Source organism: Aotus nancymaae, unplaced genomic scaffold (genome assembly GCF_030222135.1).
Source record: "Aotus nancymaae isolate 86718 unplaced genomic scaffold, 86718_ANA_hifiasm-v0.15.2.pri h1tg000049l, whole genome shotgun sequence".
Classification (NCBI taxonomy): Eukaryota; Metazoa; Chordata; class Mammalia; order Primates; family Aotidae; genus Aotus; species Aotus nancymaae.
This window is the reverse complement of record NW_026988463.1, coordinates 32,873,392-32,886,864: the sequence shown is the minus strand read 5'-3', so window position 1 is coordinate 32,886,864 and position 13,473 is coordinate 32,873,392. Positions and strand designations below refer to the sequence as shown.

Genomic DNA, 13,473 nt, shown 5'->3' with positions numbered 1-13,473 from the left:
CAAGGAACTATAACTTACACTAGTTTTTCCTATGGAAACCTTAGTCTCCAATGTATTATGACAAGGAGGGAAGAAAATGAACAAGAGGGAGAGAATTAGTACTGTGACCACTAAGAGTTTATGGAGGGCATTTTACTTTTCCATTGCATCAAACTTTTCTTCTTCTTTTTTTTTTTTTTGAGACAGAGTCTCGCTCCGCCGCCAGGCTGGAGTGTAGTGGCGTGAGCCTGGCTCACTGTAACTTCCGCCTCCCGGGTTCAAGCACTGCTCCTGCCTCAGCCTCCCAAGTAGCTGGGACTACAGGCGCGCACGACCACACCCAGCTAATTTTTGTATTTTTTTTTTTTTAGTAGAGACAGGATTTCACCATGTTGGCCAGGATGGTCTCGATCTCTCGACCTGGTGATCCGCCCGCGTCAGCCTCCCAAAGTGTTGGGATTACAGCTGTGAGCCACAGCGCCCAGCCATCAAACTTTTCTTCTATTGAAAACCAGAAGAAGCAGTGAAAAAGGTTTAAAAAAAAACCCTTATTGTTCTGTAAGAATATTCTATTTCTTAAACTTCTCCACAGACACTATTTTTATCATCTCTATTTCCCCTTTGGGATTAGCACAAGAACCATAAAATGAAGAAGAAACAGGGATGAAATAGGCACTTCTTAGTGCCTATTAGGTTAAGAATAAAATGAAAAGACATTTTCAAAAAATGGAAACATCCAAGAAAAAACATTTTGTTCTTTTTTTGAGAAAAAGTTTCACTCTTGTTGCTGAGGCTGGAGTGCAAGTAGTACAATCTCGGCTCACTGCAGTTTCCTGGGTTCAAGCAATTCTCCTGCCACAGCCTCCTGAGTAGCTGGGATTACAGGCATGTGCCACAATGCCCAGCTAATTTTGTATTTTTAGTAGAGACGAGGTTTCTCCATGTTGGTCAGGCTGGTCTGGAACTCCCGACCTCAGGTGATCCGCCCACCTCAGCCTCCCAAAGTGCTGGGATTATAGCCATGAGCCACCATGAGCCACCACACTCCTGCTGGGAAAACATTCTATTGCTCATCCCAGAAGATTCATAAGACAGTGAGTATGCTTTAGTAAGAGAATTTTCCGAGCACAGTACTTCAGAAAACAATAGGCTTAGTTCTCTAAACTATGTATGCAAATTAAATTGCAGCCTTAAACTTCCTTCTCTGGAAAATCTATCCTCAATATGACTACTAAATGCAAGGATTCCAGTTTCAGGATATCTATTGACAGGATAAATGGAAACTACTTTTTCTTTTTTTTTTTGAGATGGAGTTTCGCTCGTTACCCAGGCTGGAGTGCAATGGCGCGATCTCGGCTCGGCGCGATCTCGGCTCACCGCAACCTCCGCCTCCTGGGTTCAGGCAATTCTCCTGCCTCAGCCTCCTGAGTAGCTGGGATTACAGGCACGCGCCACCATGCCCCGCTAATTTTTTGTATTTTTAGTAGAGACGGGGTTTCACCATGTTGACCAGGATGGTCTCGATCTCTTGACCTTGTGATCCACCCGCCTCGGCCTCCCAAAGTGCTGGGATTATAGGCGTGAGCCACCGCGCCCGGCCGGAAACCACTTTTTCTTATGTTAGCTATAGGCTTATAAACTGCTACTCTATTCCCCTGGGAATCTTTTGCATTACAAAATTCTTAATATCTACAGACTTGAAGGAATGGCACTCAAAAACAAACAAAAAAAAAACTAAGCAAGTTTCCCAGGACTGATTACACACTTTCAAAACTGATGTGGGTTCACAACTTCCATAACAATTTTTCCCCATAAACTCTGATTGATCTACTAGATGTCAAACACGGTTAGGCACTGAGGCTTATAAAAATAGGTCCTATCGGCCGGGCGCGGTGGCTCAAGCCTGTAATCCCAGCACTTTGGGAGGCCGAGGCGGGTGGATCATGAGGTCGAGAGATCGAGACCATCCTGGTCAACATTGTGAAACCCCGTCTCTACTAATACAAAAAAATTAGCTGGGCACGGTGGCGCGTGCCTGTAATCCCAGCTACTCAGGAGGCTGAGGCAGGAGAATTGCCTGAATCCAGGAGGCGGAGGTTGCGGTGAGCCGAGATCGCGCCATTGCACTCCAGCCTGGGTAACAAGAGCGAGACTCCGTCTCAAAAAAAAAAAAAAAAAAAAAAAAAAAAAAAAAAAAAAAAAAAAAAAATAGGTCCTTGTAATCCCAGCACTTTGGGAGGCCGAGGCGGGTGGATCACGAGGTCAAGAGATCGAGACCATCCTACTAATACAAAAAATTAGCTGGGCATGGTGGTGCATGCCTGTAATCCCAGCTACTCAGGAGGCTGAGGCAGGAGAATTGCCTGAACCCAGGAGGCGGAGGTTGCGGTGAGCCGAGATTGCGCCATTGCACTCCAGCCTGGGTAACGAGCGAAACTCCGTCTCAAAAAAAAAAAAAAAAAAAAAAAAGAGGTCCTGCATTTCACATATTTTTATTTATGTTGTAGAGATAGCGTCTTGCTCTGTCGCCTGGGATGGACCACAGTGGCAAGATCATAGCTCACTGCCTCGACCTCCTGGGCTCAAATGATTCTCCAGCATCACCCGCCTTAGTAGCTGGGAGCACAAGCGCGTGCCACCACGCCCAACTAATTATTATTATTATTATTATTTTTGAAACGGAGTCTCACTCTGTTGCCCATGCTGGAGTGCAACGGCGCCATCTCGGCTCACCACGATCTCCACCTCCCGGGTTCAAGAGATTCTCCAGCCTCAAACTCCCTAGTAGCTGGGATTACAGGGATGCACCACCACGACCCACTAATTTTGCATTTTCAGTAGAGGCTGGTCTCCAACTCCTGACCTTGGGTAATCCAACCGCCTCGGCCTCCTAAAGTGCTGGGATTACAAACATGAGCCACCGCGCCTGGCCCCAGCCTGTATTTCACAAATTTTAACATACACATTAGTGGGAGACCAACCGTTACAACCCATTACGATAGAGGAGACTCCCCCAAAATAAAGATTAACAGTTCAGGCCGAGCGCTGTGGCTCACGCCTGTAATCCCAGCTCTTAGGGAGGCAGAGGCGGGAGGACAGCTTAAGCTCAGGAGTTCGAGACCTGCCTGGGCAATGTAGCGAGACCCCGTTCTCCACAAAAAAGAAAAAAACAGAAAGACACACACAAAAAAAAAAGATTAACAGTTTATAAAGGCCAGGCGCAGTGGCTCACGCCTGTAATCCCAGCACTTTGTGAGGCCTAGGCGGGCGGAACACCTGAGGTCAAGAGTTCGAGATCAGCCTGGCCAACATGGTGAAACCCCGCCTCTACTAAAAACACAAAAAATACAAAAATTAGCTGGGCGTGGGGCGCGCGCCTGTAATCCCAGCTTCTAGGGAAGCTGAGGCAGGAGAACTGCTTGCACCTGGAAGGCGGAGGTTGCAGTGAGCCGAGATCATTCCATTGCGCTCCAGCCTGGGAGAAGGAGCTGGTTGGAAGCAGGTCTCTTTCCTCCGCACGGTTTCTTTCCTATCATATGCCTTAAGCACTTCCCTCAGGAGAAAAAAAAAAAGTGACGAGGCTGGTTTTTTTTTTTTAAGGGGGCGCGCAGGCAAGCGGGCAGTGCGCGAGACCCGAGCAGAGGTCACAAGGGAGCAGCGGGGCATCTCCCTCCTCAGGTCGACCTCTAGGGCCTGGTGACGTGGGACAAGGGACCTTCCTGCGACACCTGGGCGGCTCACGGCCCGCGGCCTCCCCAAGCGGGGCTCCAGGCCACCCCCGGGACCGGCCCGCGGCTTCGCGAGACGCAGCCCAGCCCCTCACCTGCTTTTGCACGTCAGCATCGCTGAGAGCCATGGCGAGAGCTATGCTAGGCCGCTGAGAGGCAGGCTCGTGTTCAGGCGTGAAAGGCGAGGTGGGCGGAACAGCAGAGACAACCCTCGCGCAGAGCTCGGGTTCCTGTATTTTATAACCGCGCTGCCGGTTCCGGCCCGGTGACTGCGCATTCATCCACATGACCCTTCTTAGCCAATGGGAAGAGAGCGACGTCCAGGAAGTTCCTCCCTGCCGCAGCTGGTGGGCGCCTGCTCGGGTGGTTACGCCTGCGGTTCCGTCTACGCAGCTGACTCGTGACCTGACCTGGGTGTTTTCCTGGGGTCCTGGGTGGGAGGAAGAAAAGATGAGGAGGTCTGAAATTAGTCGAGCTGTTTTGAGGAGTACTGGTTAGGTATATTGGAGAATACGCCTTTATTTAAATGTTTCTCATAATTACACAGGGTTATTGGTGTAGAGGAGGAAGATCACAGAGGTCCAACGTCATTTTATTAATGCCAATCAAGGGTACATGATTTTTGGCCGGGTGTGGTGGCTCACGCCTGCGATCCTGGCACTTTGGGAAACCGAGGCGGGTGTATCGCTTGACCTCGAGTTCGAGACCAGCCTGGACAACGTAGAAACCCAGTCTCTACCAAAAGGAAAAAAAAAGGGAGGCGGCAGTAACATAATTTCTGACTGCTTATTCAACCTTGATCATGGATAAAGTAGGATTTGTAGGTTTCTCCACTCTAAAGTTACTCTTTTAGCCCAAGGCCTGCACTTAGGGAGTGGGGAGCTATGCATAACTTCCTTATTAGGGTGGATCAGCTACATAATTTATTTGGAACTTCCCTGAATTAGTCTATATATTTTTCAACAACCTTCCCAGGTCCCATTTAGAGGAATATCAGGGCAGAACCCCCACCCAGACTCATTTGCTTTTTGTTTGGATTTACCTCAAGCCCCAGTTTTTTTTCTCAAACTCCCAAAGGCAAAAATATTTGAAAATTCCTCTATCTTTAGGATAGACTGACTCCTAATAGTTGAATAAGGGGCCAAATCGCACACCCACTTTTTTCTGGCTTCTGTTTTTTTTCTGGCTTTGATCTGGCTTACGTTTCTAAACCATTTCTCAGCCTATGCAGATCATTTTTATTTTTATTTTTTATTTTTTTTTAGATGAAGTCTCACTCTGTCACCTAGGCTGGAGTGCAGTGATGCGATCTTGGTCACTGCAACCTCCGCCTCCTGGGTTCAAGCAATTATCCTGCTTCAGCCTCCCTAGTAGCTGGGATTACAGGCATGCGCTACCACACTGATTTTTGTGTTTTTAGTAGAGTCAGGGTTTCACCACCACGTTGGCCAGGCCGGTCTCAAACTCATGGCCTCGGGTGATCCACCCACATTGGCCTCCCCAAATTGCTGGGATTACAGATGTGAGCCACTGTGCTCAGCCATGTGTGATAATCTCTATGATTTTTTTTTTTTGAGACCACATCTCTACAAAAAAACATAAAAAATTATCCAGCTAATTGGTGTTGGCAGGTGCCTGTAGTCACAGGTACATACATGGGAGGCTGAGGTAGGAGGATCAATCACTTGAGCCGAGGAAGTAGAGGTTGCAGTGAGCCAAGATTGCACCACTGCACTCCAGCCTGGGCAACAGAGTAAGACCCTGTCTAAAACACACACACACACACACACACACACACACACACACACACAATGTGCGGCCTGGCCTTACTCTATCACTTTTATTATTATTTTTTTTAAGACAGAGTCTCGCTCTGTTGCCAGGCTGGAGTGGTGCAGTGGCTTGATCTCGGCTCACTGCAACCTCCTGGGTTCAGGTTATTCTCCTGCCTCAGCCTCCAGAATGGCTGGGACTACGGGCATACACCACCATGCCCAGCTAATTTTTGTATTTTTAGTAGAGACGGGGTTTCATCATGTTGGCCAGGATGGTCTCAATCTCTTGACCTTGTGATCCGCCTGCATGGGCCTCCCAAAGTGCTGGGATTACAGGCATGAGCCACTGTGCCTGGCTGCAATTTACTTATTTTTATTTTGAGACATTAGAAAATAAGTAAAAACACAAAGAATAATTTAAATATTCCCATGCCATGTACCACTACCCAAAATTAACAATTAACATTTGTCACATTTACTTCAAGCCTTCATTTGAAAAATAAATCATAGACATGGTTACTCTCCCCTTTCACGACACCTACTCCTCCCCCATGTTAGTTCCTCTGTAAAACTCCCATTTTTTGCAGTTTTGCTGATTCACCAATGAACAGGCCAGGTCCTGTCTGAAAAGAATGTGGTAAGCTTTACAGAGATAACCTCTGGAGGGAAAAAGTTATGAGTACATGCAAAGATGAGCCAGTTGGTAGCTTTCCAAATTGCATTTTCTCCTACACTCTTAGGTCTTGTGGAGACACTTTAAAACGTTTTCAGCGAGGTTGCAAAAAAACTCCACGCCTAGATAAGCCTATTCGTGGCTTCACCAAAATCACTGGCCTAGATTCCTTTCAGGTTAGTCAGAATGAGATCGTTCACATGTTCCCAGGCTGGTTTACTAGATACTGAATCAGCTGGTTAAATAAGCAAACTCTTTAGTTTGCTCAGGAGGACACAGTGGGAAAGACAAGAAGTAAATGTAAATCAGCTGTCTTTAAATGTGAGCAAATACTTTGAAAAGGAGAAAACAGCCGGGTGCAGTAGCTCATGCCTGTAATCCCAGCACTTTGGGAGGCCGAGGCGGGTGGATCACGAGGTCAAGAGATCAAGACCATCCTGGTCAACATGGTGAAACCCCCGTCTCTACTAAAAATACAAAAAATTAGCTGGGCGTGGTGGCGTGTGCCTGTAATCCCAGCTACTCAGGAGGCTGAGGCAGGAGAATTGCCTGAACCCAAGAGGCGGAGATTGCGGTGAGCCGAGATCGCGCCATTGCACTCCAGCCTGGGTAACAGGAGTGAAACTCCGTCTCAAAAAAAAGAAAAGGAGAAAAGAAAATGTAGCCAAAAATCTTAACTCTAACTTAGGTGCCTGCACTTTTTGCCCCTTTCCAACTAAATTTCTATGCTGCAGTGATTTAAAACCTAGATGGCAGATGGCGTCAAGTCCCTCCTCAATTTACAACCCTGTCACAGCTTCCGCTTGCTCCTGAAGCCTTCCATGCTGGCTCTAGTAGATGAGACCACTGCATCTCGCCCTGTGTACTTGCTTGCCCTCATTACCCCTCCTCCCTCTGCACACTACCTCAAAGCTTTACTGGATTCCTTTCTGTTTTTTTGAAAACATCAAGTTTTCTGCCTGGGAAGTTCTTTTCTTCCACTTACCCCTTAACCTGTTTTTCATCCTGTAGGTCTCAAAATCTCTTAGGGGAGAGTTTTCCTGTCCACCCTCTCACCTTCTCTATTCCAGCCCCTTGTCTGTTTCAGGACATGTCACCATCTTAAATTATTTTTGCTTTTTTCTGTTTTAATGTTTTTCTTTTCTGTTTTTCCAACTAAGATGTTAACTTCGCAAGAGGGACCACATCTGATTTACTCATCATTGCTTTTGCCAGCATCCAGCACACTGCCTGGTTAATGGCAGGCATTCAATAAACAACTGATTGGCTAGGCGTGGTGGCTGGCACCTGTAATCTCAGCACTTCAGGAGGCTGAGGCAGTTGGATCACTTGAGTTTGAGATCAGCCTGGGCAACATAGTGGGACATCTGCCGCTACAAAAAAAAAAAAAAAAAATTAAATAAATTAGCCAGGCATGCTGGTGCACACCTGTAGTCAATGCTACTTGGGAAGATGAGGCCAGAGGATTGCTTGAGCCTGGAAAGTCAAGGCTAGAGTAAGCAATGATCATGCCACTATACTCAAGCCTGGGGTAACAGAGTGGAAGTAGAGACTCTGTCTCAAAAGGAGAAAAAGAACAAGAAACAACTGATGAATGGAAATAAATAAAATGACTAGAGTCTAGTTTAGAGTCTATAACTACATTAGGCTGTAAGCTAGAGATCTGTAGCACCTATTAAAATCTGTCCAAAACCCCTCCAAAACTGACCAGGTGCAGTGGCTCATGCCTATAATCCCAGCACTTCAGGAGGCCAAGGCAGGAGGATCACTTGAGGCCACAAGTTGAAGACCAGCCTGGACAACATAGCAAAATGCTATCTCTACCAAAAAATAAATAAATAAAATAAATAAGACCAGGAGTGGTGGCACATGCCTGTAATTCCAACACTTTGAGAGGCCAACCCGGGCAGAGCACAAGGTCAAGAAATCGAGACCATCCTGGCCAACATGGTGAAACCCCATCTCTACTAAAAATACAAAAATTAGCTGGGTGTGGTGGCACGTGCCTGTAGTCCCAGCTACCCAGGAGGCTGAAGCAGGAGAATTGCTTGAACCTGGAAGGTGAAGGTTGCAGTGAGCGAAGATGGTGCCACTGCACTCCAGCCTAGTGACAGAGCAAGACTCTGTCTCAAAAAAATAATAATTTTTAAAAAAACCAGGCCAGGCACAGTGGCTCATGCATGTAATCCTAGCACTTTGGGAGGCTGAGGCAGGTGGATCACCTGAGGTCAGGAGTTCAAGATCAGCCTGGCCAACATGTTTAAACCCCGTCTCTACTAATAATACAAAAAATTAGCTGGGCATGGTGTCGTGCACTTGTAATCCCAGCAGCTACTCAGGAGGTTGAGGCAAGAGAATCACTTGAACCTGGGAGGTGGAGGTTGCAGTGAGCTGAGATTGCCTGGGCAATAGATACCATATATCATAAATTGCTGTGATTAAAGTCAAATAATTTCTATAAAAGAACTATACTATTTTATGCAATTTGCTGAAAAGACAATCTCTTTCCTCATTTAAAGTCTTAGCACTTCTGTTAAAAATTAGTTAACAATTCTGGGTTTTCTGTTCTGTTCCATTGACCTGTATGTCTAGTCTCAAAATATACAGTCAAAAAATAAAATAAAAAAGGGAAGGTCTGGACCTTTAGGAGTGGGGACTGCTTGACTAGAAGTTTGTGAGCAGCCTGGGCAACATAGCCAGACCCATCTCTACAAAGACATTTTTTATTTTTTATTTTATTTTATTTTTTTTTTGAGACGGAGTTTCGCTCGTTACCCAGGCTGGAGTGCAATGGCGCGATCTCGGCTCACCGCAACCTCCGCCTCCTGGGTTCAGGCAATTCTCCTGCCTCAGCCTCCTGAGTAGCTGGGATTACAGGCACGTGCCACCATGCCCAGCTAATTTTTTGTATTAGTAGAGACGGGGTTTCACTATGTTGACCAGGATGGTCTCGATCTCTTGACCTCGTGATCCACCCGCCTCGGCCTCCCAAAGTGCTGGGATTACAGGCTTGAGCCACCACGCCCGGCCCAAAGACATTTTTTAAAAATTACTCATGTGTGGCTGGGCACGGTGGCTCCTGCCCGTAATCCCAGCACTTTGGGAGGCCAAGGTGGGCGGATCCTGAGGTCAGGAGATCGAGACCATCCTGGCCAATATGGTGAAACCCTGTTTCTACTAAAAATACAAAAAATTAGCCAAGCATGGTGGCACGCGCCTGTAGTCCCAGCTACTCGGGAGGCTGAGGCAGGAGAATTCCTTGAACACAGGAGGCAGAGGTTGCAGTGAGCCAAGATCGTGCCACCACACTCCAGCCTGGGTGATAGTGCAAGATTCCGTCTCAAAAAAATAAAATAAAATAAAATAAAAAATATATATATATAAAATTAGCCAAGTATGGTGGCACAAGCCTGTGGTCCTTGATACTTGGAAGGCTGAGGTGGAACCATTGTGAGCCCAGGAGGTCAAGGATGCAGTCAGGTGTGATTGTACCACTGCACTCCAGGCTCGCCGACGGAGCGACCCCTTGTCTTTAAAAAAATAAATAAATAAGGTGCCCGGTTGCGGTGGCTAAGGCCTGCAATCCCAGCACTTTGGGAGGCCGAGGCGGGTGGATCACGAGGTCAGAAGTTCAAGACCAGACCAGCCAACACGGTGAAACCCTGTCTCTACTAACAATACAAAAAATACAAAAATATAAAAATGATTGCTTTGCTTTTTATACACTGAGATTTGTAGGAAAAAGAGAAAAATACAAAAATTAGCTGGGCATGGTGGCTTGTGTCTGTAATCCCAGCTACTTGGGAGGCTAAGGTAGGAGAATTACTTGAACCAGGACCTGGGAGGCAGAGGTTACAGTGAGTTGAGATCTCACCACTGCACTCCAGCCTGGGCTACAGAGCGAGACTCCATCTCACAAACATAAATAAATAAATAAATAAGGCTGGGCGTGGTGGCTCAGGACTGTAATCCTAGCACTTTGGGAGGCTGAGATGGGTGGGTCACCTGAGGCCAGGAGTTGGAGACCAGCCTGGCCAACGTGGCAAAACCCCATCTCAGGCCGGGCGCGGTGGCTCACACCTGTAACCCCAGCACTTTGGGAGGCCAAGGCGGGTGGATCACGAGGTCGAGATCGAGACCATCCTGGTCAACAAGGTGAAACCCCGTCTCTACTAAAAAACACAAAAATTAGCTGGGCATGGTGGCACATGCCTGTAGTCCCAGCTACTCGGGAGGCTGAGGCAGGAGAATTGCTTGAACCCAGGAGGCGGAGGTTGTGGTGAGCCGAGATCGCGCCATTGCACTCCAGCCTGGAAAACAAGAGCGAAACTCCGTCTCAAAAAACAAAACAAAACAAATACCAAAAAAACCCCCATCTCTATTAAAAATACAAAAAAAGAAAAAAAAATTAGCCAGGTATGGTGGCAGGCGCCTGTAATCCTAGCTACTCAGGAGGCTGAGGCAGGAGAATCGCTTGAACCAGGGAGGCAAGAGACTGCAGGGAACCTAGATTGTGCCATTGAATTCCAGCCTGGGCAACAACAGCAAAACTCCGTCTCAATAAATAAATAAATAGCAAGGTGGGTGCAGTGGCTCACGCCTGTAATTTTAGCACTTTGGGAGGCTGAGGTGGTGGATCATGAGGTCAGGAGTTCAAGATCAGCGGGGCCATCATGGTGTAACCCCGTCCTACTAAAAACACAAAAACTAGCCGGTTGTGGTGGCGTGGGCCTGTAATCCCAGATACTCAGGAGGTTGAGGCAGGAGAATTGCTTGAACCCAGGAGGTAGAGGTTGCAGTGAGGCGAGATCTTGTCACTACATTACAGCCTGGGACAATGAGAGTGAGAATCTATCTCAGAAAAAAAAAAAAAAAAAAAAAAGCTGGGCTCGGTGGCTCACGCCTGTAATCCCAGCATTTTGGGAGGCTAAGGCAGGCGGATCACGAGGTCGGGAGTTGGAGATCAGCCTGACCAACATGGTGAAAACCTGTCTCTACCAAAAGAATACCAAAATTAGCCAGGCATGGTGGCACACGCCAGCTACTCAGGAGGCTGAGGAAGGGGAATCACTTGAACCCAGGAGGTGGAGGTTGCAGTGAGCCAAGATCACACCACCGCACTCTAGCCTGGGCAACAGAGCCAGACTCCATCTCAAAAAATAAATGGCTGGGTGTGGTGTCTCTGTAATCCCAGCACTTTGGGAGGCCAAGGAGGCTGGATCATGGGGTCAAGAGATCGAGACCATCCTGGCCAACATGGTGAAACCCCGTTTCTACTAAAAATACAAAAAAAATTAGCTGGGCGTTTAGCACGTGCCTGTAGTCCCAGCTACTCGGGAGGCTGAGGCAGAAGAATTGCTTGAACCCAGAGGCAGAGGTTGCACTGAGCCGAGACTGCGCCACTGTGCTCCAGCCTGGCGACAGAGCAAGACTCTGTCTCAAAAAAAAAAAAATAAATAAATAAAATAAATAAAGGCAAAGACTGAAAGTATTGTGAAAGAAATTAACTGAAGTATGTATCAAATTGTTAACATAACTAGCCCCCAAAATAAATTATTTCATGTCACATTTTGAAAGATTTTGAGGTAAAGTTTATATACCCTGAACTGCATAGACCTTAAAAGTAAAATTAGGATTGGGTGCAGTGGCTTCCGCCTGTAATCGCAGTATTTTGGGAGGCCAAGGCAGGCGGATCTCTTTTATTTAAAAAAAAAATTTTTTTTTAAGATGGTGTTTCACCATGTTGGCCACCAGGATGGTCTCGATCTCTTGACCTTGTGATTCTCCCACCTCAGCCTCCCAAAGTGCTGGGATTATAGGAGTGAGCCACAGCGCCCAGCCAGGTGGATCTCTTGAGGTCAGGAGTTCGAGACCAGCCTGGCCAACATGGTGAAACCCGGTCTCTACTAAAAATACAAAAAAAAAAAAAAAAAATTAGCCGGGTGTGGTGGCAGGCATCTGTGATCCCAGCTACTCGGGAGGCTAAGGCAGGAAAATTGCTTGAACTCATGAGGCAGATGTTGCAGTGAGCCGAGATTGTGCCACTGCACTCCAGTCTGTATGACAGAGCAAGACTCTGTTTCAAAAAAAAGTAGAATTAGATGAGTTCTGATGGATGTTTATACCTTCGTGATCACCAGTCAAGATACAGAATATTTCTATCACCCCAGCAAGTTCCCTCCTGTCCCATTCCAGTCAACCCCACACCCACTCCCACCCAGGCTACCCTGTGCAGACTTCTACCATCATTGATTAATTTTGCCTGTGCCTGAAATTCATATAAAATTGAATTACAGGCCGGGTGCGGTGGCTCATGCCTGTAATCCCAGCACTTTGGGAGGCCGAGGCAGGTGGATCATGAGTTCAGGTGTTTTGAGACCAGCCTGGCCAACATGGTGAAACCCTGTCTCTACTAAAAAATACCAAAATTAGCTGGACATGGTGGCTCGTGCCTGTAATCCTAGCTACTTGGGAGGCTGAGATAGGAGAATTCCTTGAACCGGGACCCGGGAGGCGGAAGTTGCAGTGAGCTGAAATTGCGCTACTGCACTCCAGCCTGGGCTACAGAGCGAGACTCCATCTCAAAAATAAAAATGGAATTACAAAGTATGCCCATTTTTTGTTTTTCTTTTTTTTCTTTGAGACAGAGTTTTGCTCTTGTTGCCCAGGCTGGAGTGCAGTGGTGAGATATCGGCTCACCGCAACCTCCGCCTCCCAGGTTCAAGCAATTCTCTTGCCTCAGCCTCTCAAGTAGCTGGGATTATAGTCAGGTGCCTGGCTAATTTTGTATTTTTAGTAGAGATGGGTTTTCTCCATGTTGGTCAGGCTGGTCTGGAACTCCCGACCTCAGGTGATCCACCCGACCTCAGGCTGTTGTGGAACTCCCGACCTGAGGTGAATCCCAAAGTGCTGGATTACAGGAATGAGTCACTGCGCTGGGCCTCAAAGTTTTGTTCTTGTTGCCCAGGCTGGAGTGCAATGGCAAGATATTGGCTCACTGCAACCTCCGCCTCCCGGGCTCAAGCGATTCTTTCGCCTCAGTCTCCCAAGTAGCTGGGATTACAGGTGCATGCTACCACATCCGGATAATTTTTTGTATTTTTAGTAGAGACCAGGTTTTCACCATGTTGGCCAGGCAGGTCTCAAACTCCTGACCTCAAGTGATCCACCCACCTTGGCTTCCCAAGGTGCTGGGATTACCGGAGTGAGCCACAGTGCCTAGCTTTATTTTTCGTTTTTCTTTTGCTCAACAGAATGTTTGATATTAGTCTTATTGTCATATATATCGAAGAGTTCATTTTTGTTTCATAGTTAATTT

At 47.1% G+C, this 13,473-nt stretch overlaps 1 protein-coding gene across 1 annotated transcript in view; it reads right to left on the bottom strand.

Moving 5' to 3' along the window:
• Positions 1–4,018, bottom strand: part of ATP6V1E1 (ATPase H+ transporting V1 subunit E1) — a 49,162-nt gene extending 45,144 nt beyond the window's left edge. Inside the window, exon 1 of the mRNA XM_021673951.2 lies at positions 3,803–4,018. Within this exon, the coding sequence (XP_021529626.2) occupies positions 3,803–3,994 (192 nt within the window). The 5' untranslated portion in view covers positions 3,995–4,018. The remainder of the gene's footprint in view (positions 1–3,802) is intronic.
• Positions 4,019–13,473: the final 9,455 nt, after the last annotated feature.